Consider the following 16,729-nt stretch of genomic DNA (forward strand, 5'->3'; position numbering starts at 1 on the left):
AGCTTCTAAAATGTTCTGGTTTCTTTATCAATAAACTGAATATCTTTGGGAAACACTAATCAATATCCATCACCATTTTGACATTTTATAGACCAAACAACTAATTGATTCATTTAGAAAATTATCGACTAATTGTCATTGAAAATAATCCTTTGTTAAAGCCCTAGGTGAAACGAAATCGTCTTTTGCTGTCATTTACGAGTATGTGCAACTTCTGTACATTATGGTTACACATTCAAGTTTAAGGAGCCTTTTTGTACAGAAAGATACTTTGGGAAAGGCTGTTATGAAAGAGGGGCTGAAATTGTTGGATTAGTCTCTTATGTAATGCTGTGATGGTGTAGCTGGCTTGCAAGCATAATACAGATAGTCTGGGCTCCAGCAGAGGTGTTAAATGGACCCAGGGAACAAAACAAACAAGTACATATTAGGGGTGTCACAATTTTGATTCTAGAGAGTTTACGCTTTATTAACTCTAGCAGATGCAGGAAAAAAAAAAGTTTGACTCAAATCGTGACCTTAAATTCAAAAGTCAAATCGAATTGTGGATTTAAAGACTCATGACACCCCGAGTAGATATGCTTTCGTATTACATTACTGTCTTAGTTTGCACTCTTTTGGAATTATTTCATTTTCATTAATATTTCATACTAATATTTTGGAAAGGTCCCTAAATATTAAAGTAATCACAGATAATCATTTTGGGATAGTTATAAAATAATCCAACCTAGGTTAAAGTCGAGGGCAACTGGACTTGGTTGAAGATACTGGAAGACGTTTCGTCCCTCATCCAAGGTACTTCGTCAGTTCAGACTGACTGGTCCCTACCAGTCAGTCTCAGTTAGTTGGCACCTTAGCCTCTCTGCTCATCTGTGTATGAATGTGTGTGAATGGGGTGAATGTGTAATGCGATTTGAGTGCTAGTGACTAGAAAGACGAAACCAGCCAGGTCATGGAGCTTCTCTGGTGACTAGAAATACGCTATACAAACACATACCATTTACAATAATGAGAAACAAGTGAACCGAGCCCCACAACACTATTCAACACTATTCCAGGCGTGATTTGTGTGTTATGTAACATTAAATTACTTGTCCATGGACATTCACCACAAAACGAGATCTCAAGGGGTTTCTAAATTTGACTATTGATTAATTAAATTCAGCTAACTTTCTAGATTGCCAAGACATGCTGCTGTTGTGCTGTTAGCTATGGTAGCAGGAGAGTTGTGAATATCGCTGACTGGAGCTGGTGTGCTGGCTCTGGGACCGTCTTGTCCTCTCTGCGTGTTCGCTTCACGACTGCAACTGCAGCAACAGTTTGCTAACCCACAACCTAGCTAACATTAGTTTTGTTAGTTGCTGTGTCATTGTTCGCTCTGGTGTTGGATTTCTCCAGAATCGCTTACCCCACCTTTAAGGCGGGGCACATCACACAGTTTTGAAGCCCGATTTAGCTGTGGGTGGTGTCACGGTAGTTCAGCATAATTGTGCCAGTCTAGCCATGTTTGTTTTCTTCAGTCTAGTCTTTGATCATTATGTAATTGTTATGTGTTGGTCAGTGATTCAAATCTCTCTTTTAGGATCCCAAAAGGGATGGCATGTTTCATTGTATCAGGGATAGTTCTACATTCCCCTGCCTTGCAATCAGGCTCAAATAGCAACGTGAATTTTAGTAGATAATTAACATTTTATTTAAAAGTCCGGAAGGAGGATAGATTGTTTTCATGTATATTTAAACAACTTACTATTTTCAAAGGTAATTATGGAAACACAGTTCAAATGGAACTCCCTCCACATCATACAGCCCACTGTGCAGAACGTTTTCCATTTTTGGCTTGCATAAAATTTTGTCTACATCTTGTTAATGTTTTCTCTTTGCAAATCTCTTTTGCTGCTGTAAGCCCCCATTGATTCCATGCTTTTTTCAGTATCAAGATACTGTGAAAATACATTCTTGTGAGTAAAGATGTGCCATGAAACTGGCTGGACAGTCTTTGTTTTCAGACTTTAAATAAAGTAACATGACCACTCCAGGCAGTTATCATGTGGTGTACTGTAGCTGAGGTTGATTGAAATTAGTGAATGTCCATGGGTAACGGTGTGGAAATCCAGACTGTGTATTTCTCTTTGTCTCCCTTCCTGCAACACCTGTTTTACCCGCTCGACAGGCTGCAGAGCGACTTCTGTGGTTCTGGTGACTGGAAGATGTTATCTTTACATGCAGGGTTTGCCCTTCTTTGCCCTGAGCTCCCATAGATGATGAGACACAAAGCTAAATACCACACAGTATTATCAAGCTGTTTCATACAGATGACACAAAGATAGTTTTGCAGCAACCTAGATAAACAAACAAGGTTTAATACATATCTTGATCAAGATGTTAGTGTTATAGCACCAGCAAAGAAACAGAGGGAATGCATGTGAGGTATTGTGTAATCAAAATCACAAAAAAAACACTGAGAACTGAGCTAGGTGCTCACACCTTTTATTTAATTTTTTTTTTCTTTGTTTTTCCCCCTGTGGTCTTCTTTTACTGTAGTCTGATCAAGCTTAGGATCAAACCATTAAAATTGGCAAGAATTGTAGCTGCTAGTTCATCCTGAATCACTGACTGTTTTTGGTGAATTTAAATCAGGCTAACCATAAGGTGAGAGCTGAAAGTCCTTCTGTACAATGCTGTGTGTACATAGTGCAGAGTCATTGTTTCTCTGATTCATTCAGGCTATTGCAGTGCAGCCTGTTATCATTTATTTGACTCCTGGTCTTTATTTAACTTCTCGTGACTTATGTATTTGTGGGCAAGTCTATTGTAACTGATGGTTGTGTGGGTGGAAAAGCAAGCTGTACAATATCTATGATTAATTCTCTCCTCTCCTCCCAGCTTAACAGCATCAGCAAAGCCATCACATCCGCTGAGACGCCTGTGAAGGAGAAACATGTACGACGTATCCTTTTTAAAAACAATCCAGTTTCCAAACTAAAATCGGTAGAATGTTTCTGTTCTGTTTAGATACGTACTGGGACTGCCTTTACTTCGCAACTTGTAAGGGGGTATATATGTAAGGCATTAATAAACTATTAGTGCATCTCTTTTCATATAGAATAAATTGATATTTTAGCCATTGTTTAACTTCATAGAAAGATTTCAGCACAGTTGACATTAGGGCTGGGTAATAAAACCATAATGATAATTATCGCAATGTAATTCTCCTCAATAACAATATAACGAACGTTCAATATATTGTCAATAAATATTTGATTTAATTAATTTAAATCACGAATGAATTAGCATGAATTATGTTGCAATTTGGTGTGTTTCCTGTTTAACCAGAATATTGAGTTGGGATCGTACAGCAGTCATAATTCAGGAGTGTAAAACAATGGGATACTACTGAAAGAAAACAACAGTTTTATTGGATGTGTAGGACAAAGGCACGGAAATGCTCAAATCTGTGATGTTTTTGTTTTTAAATATTATTATTTTAAGTGTTCAAGTACACATTAAGGGTAACCATTAACAATTATGTTTCTAAGGAGGATAAAGTAATGGAATATAGATAGAGCGATGCAAAAGAAAACTTGTACATTAGCTGGAATATTCTTAAATGGGCATATATAATTACGTGGAAACCTAGCTATTATTTCATTGTGACATTGTGTAGGAAATGTTGTACGTGGAGTAGCCAGTCATGAGATAGCGTGTGCTTCCTTAACAACCCTATAACAGGGATCATCCTGGGGACTCACAGGGAGAAGGGAGCCTTCACCTTCTGGTCCTACGCTCTGGGCTTCCCTTTGGCCAGCAGCTCCATCCTGAGCTGGAAGTTCTGCCACGTACTGCACAAAGTCCTGCGGGACGGACACCGCAATGTAAGAAACAAAGTACCCTTCTCTTAACGACTATTATTATCTATGACACGAGGGAGAAGTTAAGAGTGGAGTTTTTGAGTGATAAAAGACCAGGTGGTTACAGCATCACAAGTTCAACATGACGCTGGGGAGAAATTATTAAGGCATAAACGCTTTTATCCAAAGCGATTTACAGTTGCTATTCATGTCAGAGGTTGCACGCCTCTGGAGCAACTAGGGGTTAAGTGTCTTGCTCAGAGACACATTGGGGGATGTGTCACAGTAGGAATTGAACCCAGGTCTTTCACACCAAAGGCATGTGTCTTATCCACTGCCCACTGCCACCCCCTTAAGACTTAAAATTGGCTTTCACTTGTATATTTATTGGAATATTGTCTTTCTTCTTTGTTCTATTCTGTCTGGTAATACAATCTATCAATAATCATTTAACTTTTAAAATTAATATTCAGGATTTGTCCTAATGACAAACACCTCATTTATTTAAATTTAATAGCCCTTCTGATTTTGTGATTGACACTGATTTTAAGACACACCAAAGCTGCTTTTCTTTTTTCTTTTTTTTAAATGCTGTGGGAAAATAAAATCAGACCTCTTTCTCAGAAATAGACTATAATGTTTGTAACATACAAGTGAATGTGCATTTAATAGGAGTTGACTGAGTGTTACTAGAGTTGTATTTCAAGCTGTCCCCTTCACAGGTTCTACAAGATTGCATGAGACATCACAGTTCTCTAGTTGAAATCGGGCATCTATGGGTGAGTCTTTGCATCTTTTTTTTATGTCTGTGAAGACTGTAAAAATATCTTTCCAGTAAGCAACAACTATTCTTATTCTGTTTATTTGTGCCTAATTCGTGCCTGTCTGCTACTGCGATTTCCAGGCCAACCTCCATGACAGATACGGACAGCTGGTGGGTCTATATTCCAAGCTGCTATGCACAAAAATGGAGTTTCATGTAAAGGTAAGAGCATCCGCTGTCATATGTCACACCATGTATGTTACCAAGATGTCTATCATGGGTGATATAGAAAAATGTTAGGAGTACATTCTGTGAATGGGAATAGTCACTGAACCTCCAAAAATGTTCCTCTGCAGCACTCAGATATCCCACCGAACCTGGAGGTCACAGATGAAGTCCTGGAGCGCACTGCAGGAACCGACGTTAATAATGTGTGAGTTTCCAAATATTGTGGAAAGTCACTTTTGTATGTATCTTTTCAGCTTTAAATCCCAATCATTTGCCACTGAAACAAGTGTAAAAAAAAAAAACAAAAAAAAACAGACTAGTCCTTATGCTCGTTTGATTTCACAGGATTATCATTGTTTCTGAGTGTGGGCTCTTTTCTGTCTGATAAAGGTATCACATTCTCTCCTGCAGGTTCCAGCTCACAGTGGAGGTGTTTGATTACTTGGATACAGAGCTGAGGCTGGCCGAGACAGGTGAAAAAAAACAAAAAACTCCTCCCACCTTCCCCCCCATCCTGCTCGTCTAAGGAAGAGAAATTTGAGCTACGGTAGAGGCCTATCGCCTGCTGACATTATCTATTTACGTACAAAAGCCAAGAACCATTTAAAGGAAGGGTTATTGTGAGCAACTCTTGTCCTACCTGTTTTCACATAGACTCTAATCTGTTTAAAAAAAAAAAAAAAAAGTGATTTCAATCTCTAGTATGAAGTCATGTTCTCCTGATTTGCGTAGATTTGTTTGATGAGGAAATTCCTGTAATTAGGGGACATTAAGTTGATTTCCTCCAGTTTAACTGGTATGCTCCCCCCAGGCCTGCGCTCTGCATCCTCCTGGGCCTCCACCCAGGATCAGGTCTCACCACCATAAACAAATATTGCAGCTGTACTGTGAAACAAGTGTACTTGAACTCTGTAAATATACTTGCATGCGTTCTCAGTCTGACCACTTTGTTTTGGAGTCATTGGCACAAAATCTCATTACGATTTTTGCATGTTGCAAAAAGTATGCACTGTTGCTACCTCACCGGGCAGCTAGGTCAGTGGTTCAAACTTTTTCACATCAATGACCCCTGAACTGACACAAAGTAGACCACAGACTCCTATTTGATAGGACTTTGTCCCAGGGTCCCCCATCTGATTGCATTTGTGCTTTTTAGATGTTTTACTACAGAAAGTAGTCACTGTCATTGTGTTATTTATGGAGGGAATAATAATGAAAATGATCTCTTCCTCTTTTTGCTGGTGACCCCGTGGAACTCCCCCAAGGCCCACTTTGATGAGGTGCTCAAGTAACAAGAGAAGCAAATGTGAAAACCAACTCTGCAACACTAACTAACTCACTGGAAGACATTGGAAGCACTTTATTCAGCCAACACTATTGGCCCCAAGCCTTCATCAGGATGATTTACATAATGGGGAAAAATACAGCCCATGTTTGCACCACAATAGGCATTAATCAATTATCCGATGAGAACTAGACATAGGCAAGGCAAATTTACCCTCAGGGATACTTTATGTTCATGTCTCTGATTTCTCTCGCAGTGCTCCGACAGCTCAACACATCCATCGCCATCTCCACTCTCACGTCAGGCCAGTGTCGGCTGTCTCCGCTCATCCAAGTTATCCAGGACTGTAGTCACCTGTACCACTTTACCGTCAAGCTGCTATTCAAGCTGCATGCCTGTAAGAACAGTTATCCAGAAAATGCCATTTAGCATACCCTCTTAGCCTATAAATTCTGGGATACATTTGTTAAATGTTCGACATGAATTATCACCATTTACTATCTTTATTTTATTCAAGCTATGGCTTTGAGGTTATTTGTGTCTCAAAGCATTGCCTAATAATAATAAAAACTTTGTCCCATGTGGATTTCAGGTCTCCCTGCTGACACCTTACAAGGACATCGTGAACGTTTCCATGACCAGTTCCACAGGTAGGTCGTCCACAGCCATAGGCTATGAGTGACTGCATCAAAAAGGAAAGAACAGTTTTGTTTTTACGTATAAAGTGTACAACATAATCCTGTCTCACTCATTGTTCACCACAGCACTCTGAACCAATGCAAATCACTGCATCCCATGCCCCACCCTTTGTGGCGAGTCAGTCATGTTCACAGACATATTTATATCTTTAATTCTGAGTTCAGAGATGAGTGTACAGGGTTGGGAGAGATGGTGTCATTAGATTAACTCTTCTAAAATGTATCACAGGTTATGTAGTAGCTATGTTACCTAATCCTTCATGTATCTTTTTAGTGCAATTACAGTTTGCCATACCTGCCAATGGTGATTAAATATATGAAAGCCAACTATAAGTTTTTTTTCCCACAGCCTAAAGACCTTCTTCAATAAAGCAAGAGACATGATGTACTTCAAGAGACTGATCCAGATCCCCAAACTGCCCGATGTAAGAGCGCAGAGGGTCACAGCCTTCATCTTGCATGTCAAAGACTTCACCATAAACTAAATGCTGCTACTGTTAGCTACGTACATAGACAGCTAATGAAATGAAGACCAAAAATAATCTTTTTTTTATTATTTGTATCTATTTCACCTGAACATGATGCCATACTGTTTTAGGTTTAACGAAATACATGCCTTTTGCCTGTCTCCTTGTCAGTCCCCTCCTAACTTTCTGCATGCAGCCTCACTGGCCAAGCACGTGAAGCCAGTGGTGGTAATACCCGATGAGGAAGAACCGGAGCAACAAGACGACGATGACGACGACCCTGAGCCCCTCATTGAGGTCAGCGACATGTCAACATCCAGCGTACAGGCACAGGTACGGCACATAAGTCACAGATGCATGCGTGTATGCAGTAGACTGGGTACACTCGCTCATAAGTACTCATACATTAGTACCATGATGTTGTGTAAGCTTTTTAAAATGTATTATTTTACACTTTCTCAGAAACCAGACATTTTTGATCAGACTTTTGGACCTCCGAATGGAGGCTTCGATGACAGGTGAGCCATGGTGTTTTCACAGTAACCTGTGATTATCAATAAGACTATCTGGTTTCAGCTTGCCGTCTGTGCCAGCCCACTATGACTGTGTGTTTTCTGTCTGACAGGGATCTTCAGATTGAGAGCCTGAAGCGGGACCTGGAGTTGTTGAGAGCAGAGCTGGAGAGAGTCAAAGCAGAAGTAAGGACTGCCAGGACTGAATCATCTGCTGGTTAGGTTTCAGGCTTTTTTGTCTGAAGTTCGTGAGTACATAGAGGTGTGAGGTCGTCATTATCTATGTGCAAAGGAATCTGGGTCATGTGTTGGGTGGATGCAAATTATGCTGACATGTGGAATGTGGCAAGTAGCCTCTGACGGAGACAAGGGTGTCCAGTTGAGATTTTTACGTTACGGGAACAATTCTGTCTTGCAACCTTTTCTGCTATGTTTGTTGTGTTTTTCTGTTGTTACAAAAACGGATATAAAGCAAAAAGATTGGGAGATAACATTTGGCCAGGGTTGGGTGGGGTTTGAAAAAATAAATAAATCTTGTGAAGTGAGAATTTCAAGATTGTTATGTTGAAGATTGAACAAACTTTGCTCTGACGCTGGTAGATTATTTCTGAAATGCAGATCTGTCTTTTCCTGTCCTGAAGGCTCAACGCTACATCACACAGCTGAAGTCCCAAATCAACAGTTTGGAGGCAGAACTAGAAGAACAGCGTGCACAGAAGCAACATGCTCTTGTAGAAAATGAACAACTGCGCATGGAGCTGGAGGCTACACGTCGGCGAAATGCAGAACATGAGAGCTTACAGACCACCTTCATCGAAGCAGATAGTAAGACATGCAGTGAACACACACTCTCACTTACATGGACAAAATGTGGTCAAGTGCATATGATAACGAGGTCTTCTCTCTCTCCGCTGTGCAGAAAGAGCGCAGGCCACTGAGCAGCGGTACAATAAGCTGAAAGAGAAGCACACAGAGCTGGTGGCCAGCCATGCTGAACTACTTCGGAAGGTACAAACAGACTGCAGATCAACCCAGAGATGTTTGTTTTAAAGTAGATGTCAGCAACTGGCTGTGTATGGTAACACTAAATGCGTTAATGTGCTGACAGAGTGCAGACACTGTGAAGATGCTGTCTGCAACACAGCAGACCCAGGAAGAGGTGGAGAGGACCAAACAGCAGCTGTCGTTTGAAGTTGATCGAATAAAACAGGACGCTGACATGAAGGTCGTGGTATTTTCCTTTGAATAGAACATGGAGGAGTAACAGTGCGGTGTAGGTGTATGTTTAAAATGCTGTTTTGTTGTCACTGTAGCTGGAAGAGCAGAAGTTTGAAATGGAGAAGCTGAAGAGAGAGCTGGAGGAGAAGATGGCAGAAGTGATGCGCATCAAGGCGACTCTGCAGAGCAGCGAGAAGGTGAGTGTGCACCTGTAATGTTATGACCTTGATGATGTTTTAGCTAATTCACCATCATTCATTATTCAGTACATCACCAGAGTTGTCATCAGTTCTGTGTTCGGAGGCTAGAGGCATTTCACACATTTCCGGATGGACTTTCCTTCCGACTCTCACAGCCATCTGCGTCTTCTGGCTTTGTTCATCGCTCTCTCTCTCTTTGCCAGACGTCGGCACAAGTGAACAGCTCAATGACAGCTCTGCAGGCAGAGAAGGAGCGTCTGATGCGATCTGTGAGCGAGAAGGAGGCGGAGCTGTCATCTCTGCGGCAGACTGCGCAGCTGCAGCAGTCCTCACTTCAGCAGGAGCGAGAGAGGAACAGCAGGGAGCTGGGAGAGCTGCAGGGCAAACTGCAGGAGAAGGTCAGTCAGGACAGTCTAGCCGAGCTCAGCAGTGTGAACAGTCGCAACTCAATACATTTGGTTGTGCTGAGCTGTATTTGAAGTCTGTCTCCTTGAGGAAAAAATGTAGGCTCATGATTAAAGTTATGACATTACAATAATGCACAAATCTGCAAAATACTTTTTACTTTTACTGGGTATATCCCAAGACTATTTACAATTGCTATGTTTAAATGAATAGCAATATTCTAATAGTTACTCTAACAATACAGTTTTTAAGATATTTTAGTGACAAATAATGGAGTCCGACCTTACTGATGATACATGCTACCATCTGCTTCTACTATAATGATTAGAAGAAAGGGAAAAGGCTTGGAGCACAGTTTTTGCTGACCATGGATAGGTCGCATGTGATAATACAAAAATCAACAATCTACTTTATGTATGTCTGTATAATTGCCTTGCCATCAACAAGTCTTAAACCAGACACGTATGCATGTTCTTTTGAATGTGTATTTGTGTGTGCGTGCACGTAGACAAGTCTGGAGGAGCAGCTGAAGCAGAAGCTTCTGGAGGAGCAGTTTGCTCTGCTGCTGGGTACCGTCACAGAAGCTGAGAACATCATCCAAGATGCTGTTGCTAAGCTAGATGATCCCCTCCACGTACGCTGCACCAGCTCTCCAGGTCAGAAACCTACTGTTATTGTACGACAGACATAAATTAAACAGATTAACAGTATGTGTGAGAATGAAATATGTAAAAAAGCAAATTGGAGTGTTACAAAGACTATATACTATATATTGTCTATTCTAAAAAAAACTCTGCTTTTTTTTCATTCCTTTGTTTGTCCTCCAAACACAGATTACCTCATAAGTAGGGCGGAGGCCACACTGGGCTCCTTGGACAAAGTGAAAAAGGGCCATACAGATTATCTGAGTAACATGGGGGGTAAGTTTGCTCTACTTCTGATTTAACACGATCCTGCTGACCTCATGACAGTTTGTGGTTGTTTTATGTTTGTTAATGTGGCATACTTGCTGTATGCTCTTGTAACCAGATGCTGGAGGGCTGCTGAGGGCTGTGACCCAGTTCTCCCACTTGGCTGCTGATACAATCATCAACGGCAGCGCCACAGCACACATGGCACCCACTGACCATGCAGATCGTAAGGAATATCTCAGATTACTTCCTTGGCATTACACCAGTTATACTTGTAGTTATTTTAGCATGTGTTATCCAGGCCATACATCCACATGTAAAGCCACATCTCAGTGATATAAATTGATGTTTTCAGTTTTGATTTCAAACTTCAAATGCTTCAAGCAATATTTGAAAAGTCAGTTTTAAATGTCACTGTAAAAAGAATGCAGCATTCTGGCTGATAGTTGATCACTGCCCTTTTAAACCCCGCAGGACTGACGGAGAACTGCAGAGGCTGTGCCACTCAGAGTCTGCAGTTCTTCAAGGACCTGAAGTCCAAGACCACCCTACAGAGGGCAGACCCAGCCCACATTCGCATAGTCATTCAAAAGATCCTGCACTTGGGCCAGGTGAGAAACACTAAAAGAAAATGTCTGTTTGTTTTTCATTAAATGGACTCTGAAACCAGGGACTCAACTTATGCTAAGATAAGGAGCCCCCTGTTCGTAATATGAGAGATGAATAACAGTTAGTTTGTACATTAGACTGCATTTCATTAGCTCTGTACCCATACTCGCAATGAGTTATTCAAGTAATTCAATAAAGTTGAATCTAATCTATTCTAAATGAATACAGTTTTTGGACAGTCCACTTGCAGACACTGCTACTGCAGACAATTAATATGAAACAAAAATATGATTGTGAATAATAATCTTCATCTACTCTACTGTGGGCAACATCTGTCACCCTACTCTACTAACCAGCTGTGATAAATATCTCTACCAGATATGCAGAGCTCTTCCTCTTTTATTGAGCATCACCACAGAGTCTGTACAGTGTGCAGACACCTTATGTAGGTTTACTACTTGTTTCTGGGACAGTCAGAGAAACATCCATCAGTAATCCAACACCCACAGGTGACAAGTTGGTCTCACATTAATTTAAAGCGGAGATGAACTCTCAATTGAACCACCTTCTAAGGAAGCCAAAAATAAATTGCTGAAATATAATTTCAAATATAGTTTGACTCTGTGTCAGTGGGTGTTGTATTACTGATACATGAACTGCTTTAGCTTCCCTCTACAAAAAGAAGAAATCCATAGGAAGCACATCCAGCCACCTTCTGAATTATGAAGGGTTTAAATGCAAGCAGTGTTCTTATGCAGTGTTTCGATTTGGCAATAAAATATCTGTAATTATATTTATATTGTATGATTTTGTTTGGATATCAAATGTTGTTTCTTCATCTAGAGTTGTTAACGTTAACATTCCGTTTTCACTCTGGATGTTTTAAGTCCTTTCCAATCTTGTAAACTTGTGTCTTTGTCGTGACTAATCATTTTTCCTCTTGTTATATGCAGGAGCTGCGGCCAAAAAGCATGGACGTTCGTCAGGATGAGCTAGGAGATCTGGTTGAAAAGGAAATGGCTGCAACATCAGCGGCTATTGAGGAGGCAGTCCGCAGGATTGATGTAAGTAGTGTAAATATTAATTTACGGTGGATTAATATTATCCATAATAAATGTACCTGTAATACTGGACTGAGAAATGTCATGTGTGATTCTGCTTTTTAGGAAATGATGAATCAGGCACGAAAGGACACTTCAGGAGTTAAACTGGAGGTCAATGAAAGGTTTGTTCATTTTTGGGACTTTACCTATATAAACTATTTAAACACCAACTTGTAACAAGATGCATCATTTGTTTAGGTTGAATTCAAATCTGACTGGTGATGGTACAGTCACAGTCTTTCAGATTTTGAAATCCCTCGACCAATAATTCAAATTCTTGAAATGCGTCTTCATGCTTTCTGTTACCTTTTTCTTTCCTGTCGTTGTTCAGTAAATGTTGAAAGGCCACAACCTGTAAATTCTGTTTTAACTCTCTATTTCACTCTTTTACAGAATCCTCTTCAGCTGCACAGACCTGATGAAGGTACTGTTGTTTGACAGGTTTCCACTAATGTAGTGTTTTGCCATAGTCTACCTACATATATTCTATTTTTAATGAATGTCCTAATGAACATTTTTATTACACATTTCTTGGCTCTCTTCGGTTATCATCCACTCTGCTGCAGGCCATCCGCATGTTGATCATAGCATCCACAGACTTGCAAAAGGAGATTGTCGAGGGTGGGAGGGTGAGTCACACTGTTCTAATTTTGAATCTCAAAACTGGCAGCTCTGTTTAGTTTGAGTTGAACAGCTTTTCTTTCTGAGAACAAAATGGGAGATGCTCTGTTCCATTCAGGAAAAACAACTAACAGGACTTATGTTTTTACTTGTTAAGGGCGCAGCCACCATTAAGGAGTTCTACGCCAGAAACTCTCGCTGGACCGAGGGACTCATCTCTGCTGCCAAGGCTGTGGGATGGGGAGCCACAGAGATGGTGTAAGTTAGACAGGACCAGAATTATTCTGCTTATATTCCCATACTATTAAATATATTTCATGTAGTCACTACTGTCCAAACAAATTGTGAGACAAAAATGGTCTATACAGGATGTGGCTTCTCAACGAATATCAAAAACAAGAGTCAATACTTGTGACATGAGTTCAGATTGTAAAACTATTCCAGCTGCTAGAACTAGGGACTTTGCTAGAAATGTTGTTTTGCCTGACAATAACTTAACAGCTGAAGCACAATAAATATCAATGGCTTGTTTCTGGGCCCCTTAAATCATTTGGGGAAATAATTCAGGGGACCCAGAAATGTTGCATATTATGAGCTAATTCTGACTGGAAAGGATGTTTATATACTAGGAGAGGATGCTGTTATGCTGATGGTCAAACTGCAATTATACTCATGATACAAAACAGACCTAATGATGATTTATCATTGACCTGAAGTGAACTGTACCCCTTCTAGTTAGGTGGATTGAAGTGGTGGTATAACTTTATGTGCTTCCTCACAGGGAGTCTGCTGATAAGGTGGTGCTGCACACCGGCAAATACGAAGAGTTGATTGTCTGCTCCCATGAGATCGCTGCTAGCACAGCACAGCTGGTTGCTGCCTCAAAGGTAATTTACGAGAAAAATACAACAACAAAAACCTTTGCCATTACTGCTTTACTAAAATGTACTACATTTTATTATCATTGTTTTGGAAGTGTGACAATAACACAACAATATTCTCCACTTTTCTCAGGTGGGAGTTTGATGTGTCGTCACATGAGAGCAAATTAGCTATTATCACATTTAATTATCAAGCAATTTATTTTGCTAATGCAACTCTCTCCTTTTTTAATACACTTAGTAGCACATTGACTGTGTAATGGGTTATGTGAATGAGTCTTTTGGTTTGGTGTGTAAAACTGTGTCATCTGGACTCCTCACGCTCTCCTCTGCACTCAGGTTAAGGCAGACCGCAACAGTAAGAAGCTGCCAGTTCTTCAGCAGGCTTCTCGCCGTGTGAATGAAATGGCAGCTAATGTGGTGGCCTCAACAAGGACTGGCCAGGAGCACCTGGAGGAAAAAGGTGAGTACAATGTGATCTGCGTACTAGATCACCGAATACTCTGATCTCTAATAACTGTTTTATCCAAACACTACGCAGATACCATGGACTTCTCTGGGATGTCCCTCATCAAGTTGAGAAAAGAAGAAATGGAGTCACAGGTAAGTCATGGTCATGGCACCGTAAGGCGTTGAGAGTGATTGTACCTTTCTTTTGATACTTTTGATGTTACACTCCTCAAATGTAAGGCTATGTAAGGACATTGAAAACACGGGTCATGTCACATTTCTGTGATATATTTGTTAATGAGATCAGAATAATGCATTTTTGCATATTTTCACATTAATGAGCTTGACATGCAACTGATTTGACATTGTGGAAGTTAAGTTGAACTAAATATAGCAAATCTACCAAAGATAACAAACTGTTTGTTTCCCGCCCCGCAGGTGAAGGTGCTGGAATTAGAAAGTCACTTGGAAAGTGAGCGTCTGCGTTTGGGCGAGCTGAGGAAGAAGCACTACGAGTTGGCCGGAGTTCCTCTAGAGCAGGTTTCTGAGGGGAACGGTGAGACCTCCTCGCCCGCCCATCCTGCCATAATGTCGCCAAAACCCACCAAGCCTGCTCTCATGAAGAAACCTGCTTTGGCCCAGAAACCCAACATACCAACCAAAACCACGGTAAGGGCTGTGAGGAAATGGCTATATGTTGAATATGACAAAATAAGATTTGACTGGTTGGTAAATCTTTTCTTTATCGGTCTCTTTTTGTCTGTATGTTGCAGTTTAAGTAATGCCTGAGCAGAAGAGGAAAAGGGTCCACTAATAGATGGTTGGATTGACCAGAGAATTATCGCCTTTTGGTTAACATATGGTTCCTTTAAGTTGCATGCTGACAATCCCCTGCCCTGTCCTGCTTCTCACTGTTTTCCTGTCCACTTTTGTTTTTAGCCAAAATGGACCAGAAGCCTGATTTGTTTCTTTCTCTCTTTTTCTTTTTTTTTACCCTTGATGCCTGTAAGGGATATGCTGTCTTAATAACTGCCTTTCTTTTTTTTTAAAGATACATATGTATGCCATCAAGACGGAACCCTTTTATTTTAGTATTTGGCATCAAGAACAAAAAAAGGTTAATGGTATACTTTTAGGCTGTGTGAAAGTATTTTTTTCTGCATCACTAAAATTGTAGGTGATCAAGCATTACTGCTGCTTTTAGAATAAAAACTTGGTGATAATCACAACATAATCAACAGTGTAACTTGTATGTCAATAGTTAATTTTGATCAATCTTTGGACAACTTTTTTGCACGATATTTTGGACGTTCATTCCAGAGCACATCACATTTTTTAAAATGTACACTATATGCTATTTATGTTGTAAATAGCACACTGCAAAAGAAAGTGGGGAATCACATGTTGCAGAAAAAGTTTTAGATACCTCTGGCTTTGCCTTCATGATGGACATTGTTCCTTAGATGTGAAAAACAGCATTTCTTTCTCAACAGTACACGATTGTCTTAGAGGCCTTGAAATGTACTGTACTAATGCATTGAATAATACCTGTAAAGACATACAGTCTGTATATGAGTGTGCAACATCACATCAAGTATAGTTTATATCTACACACATGAATGTCCCTTTTTGTTAGAGGAGAACCTAGATATTATGTTAAAGAATACAGATAGGCTTGCACACAAATACTGGATGTAGGCGTCCTTGATCATCAAATGCTTACAGGGTCTTAAAATTCATCTTTTTATGTTCTGTTCTTTCCTCTGTATGAAATGTCTTTATACACTCAGATCTATTAATATATTTTAGTAAAGATAATGGTGGTTTCTCCTTGTAAGAAGTGTAAATGTCAAACAAATGAACAATAAATGTTTGATTTAATGTCCCATTGTGTTACTACTTTTTGTTCTGAAGCTTTTTTAGGTATAATTTGCTCAAATAGTTTATAAACAATGACACATTAAAGAAGAAATTGAAATAATTTAATGTTTTTTTTTTTCCCCCAACAGTCTTGAATAGGTTATATACTATTGAGGTTAAACAAAACTATTTTGTCAAGCTTGTAGGATTAACCATAGTCAACTGTATTAACAGCTGATAACTAAAACTGATTTATTTCTATTAAATTACTATGCAATACTAGATGTAAGGTTGTATTAGTTGCTAAAAATTAGTTAAGTGAAATATTCTCTTGGTTTTATATTCCTACCAATAAATTAATTTGCCGTTTAAGACATTAATAATATTTTAATAACATTTGTCTAAAGATTATTATTTTTATTTATTATTATAGGCCGCACGTACCTCAAGTGCCAAGCGGTGAGATATTTTAAAAGCTTAATGATGGGCATAGATGGTAATGAACTAGTAATATCATGACATGCGCAGTAGGACTTTGAATCAACGTGGAGGGAGGGCTGCTGCCTTCAGGAGCGACTGTAAATATGAGGATTTATTCAACTTACAGTCAACATTTGTGTTGTTAACTTTTTATATACAGTCTATGGTTGTTAATAAATTCTGACTATTT

At 39.7% G+C, this 16,729-nt stretch overlaps 1 protein-coding gene across 2 annotated transcripts in view; it reads left to right on the forward strand.

Moving 5' to 3' along the window:
- The window catches only part of hip1rb (huntingtin interacting protein 1 related b), a 22,775-nt gene extending 6,695 nt beyond the window's left edge, over window positions 1-16,080 (forward strand). For both annotated transcript variants that reach the window (XM_046033891.1, XM_046033892.1), the window contains exons 2-32: window positions 2,884-2,947; window positions 3,730-3,872; window positions 4,571-4,627; window positions 4,753-4,833; window positions 4,968-5,044; window positions 5,251-5,312; window positions 6,381-6,521; window positions 6,717-6,774; window positions 7,172-7,247; window positions 7,461-7,622; window positions 7,752-7,807; window positions 7,915-7,987; window positions 8,443-8,626; window positions 8,721-8,809; window positions 8,910-9,026; window positions 9,115-9,216; window positions 9,423-9,617; window positions 10,133-10,280; window positions 10,458-10,544; window positions 10,654-10,761; window positions 11,010-11,146; window positions 12,098-12,208; window positions 12,311-12,369; window positions 12,641-12,671; window positions 12,814-12,876; window positions 13,026-13,126; window positions 13,650-13,755; window positions 14,089-14,212; window positions 14,291-14,352; window positions 14,638-14,868; window positions 14,973-16,080. In XM_046033891.1, the coding sequence (XP_045889847.1) occupies window positions 2,884-2,947; window positions 3,730-3,872; window positions 4,571-4,627; window positions 4,753-4,833; window positions 4,968-5,044; window positions 5,251-5,312; window positions 6,381-6,521; window positions 6,717-6,774; window positions 7,172-7,247; window positions 7,461-7,622; window positions 7,752-7,807; window positions 7,915-7,987; window positions 8,443-8,626; window positions 8,721-8,809; window positions 8,910-9,026; window positions 9,115-9,216; window positions 9,423-9,617; window positions 10,133-10,280; window positions 10,458-10,544; window positions 10,654-10,761; window positions 11,010-11,146; window positions 12,098-12,208; window positions 12,311-12,369; window positions 12,641-12,671; window positions 12,814-12,876; window positions 13,026-13,126; window positions 13,650-13,755; window positions 14,089-14,212; window positions 14,291-14,352; window positions 14,638-14,868; window positions 14,973-14,981 (3,114 nt within the window). In that variant the 3' untranslated portion in view covers window positions 14,982-16,080. The remainder of the gene's footprint in view (window positions 1-2,883; window positions 2,948-3,729; window positions 3,873-4,570; window positions 4,628-4,752; window positions 4,834-4,967; window positions 5,045-5,250; window positions 5,313-6,380; window positions 6,522-6,716; window positions 6,775-7,171; window positions 7,248-7,460; window positions 7,623-7,751; window positions 7,808-7,914; window positions 7,988-8,442; window positions 8,627-8,720; window positions 8,810-8,909; window positions 9,027-9,114; window positions 9,217-9,422; window positions 9,618-10,132; window positions 10,281-10,457; window positions 10,545-10,653; window positions 10,762-11,009; window positions 11,147-12,097; window positions 12,209-12,310; window positions 12,370-12,640; window positions 12,672-12,813; window positions 12,877-13,025; window positions 13,127-13,649; window positions 13,756-14,088; window positions 14,213-14,290; window positions 14,353-14,637; window positions 14,869-14,972) is intronic.
- The last annotated feature ends 649 nt before the right edge of the window (window positions 16,081-16,729 follow it).

The sequence above is a fragment of the Micropterus dolomieu genome, linkage group LG21, assembly GCF_021292245.1.
Source record: "Micropterus dolomieu isolate WLL.071019.BEF.003 ecotype Adirondacks linkage group LG21, ASM2129224v1, whole genome shotgun sequence".
NCBI lineage: Eukaryota > Metazoa > Chordata > Actinopteri > Centrarchiformes > Centrarchidae > Micropterus > Micropterus dolomieu.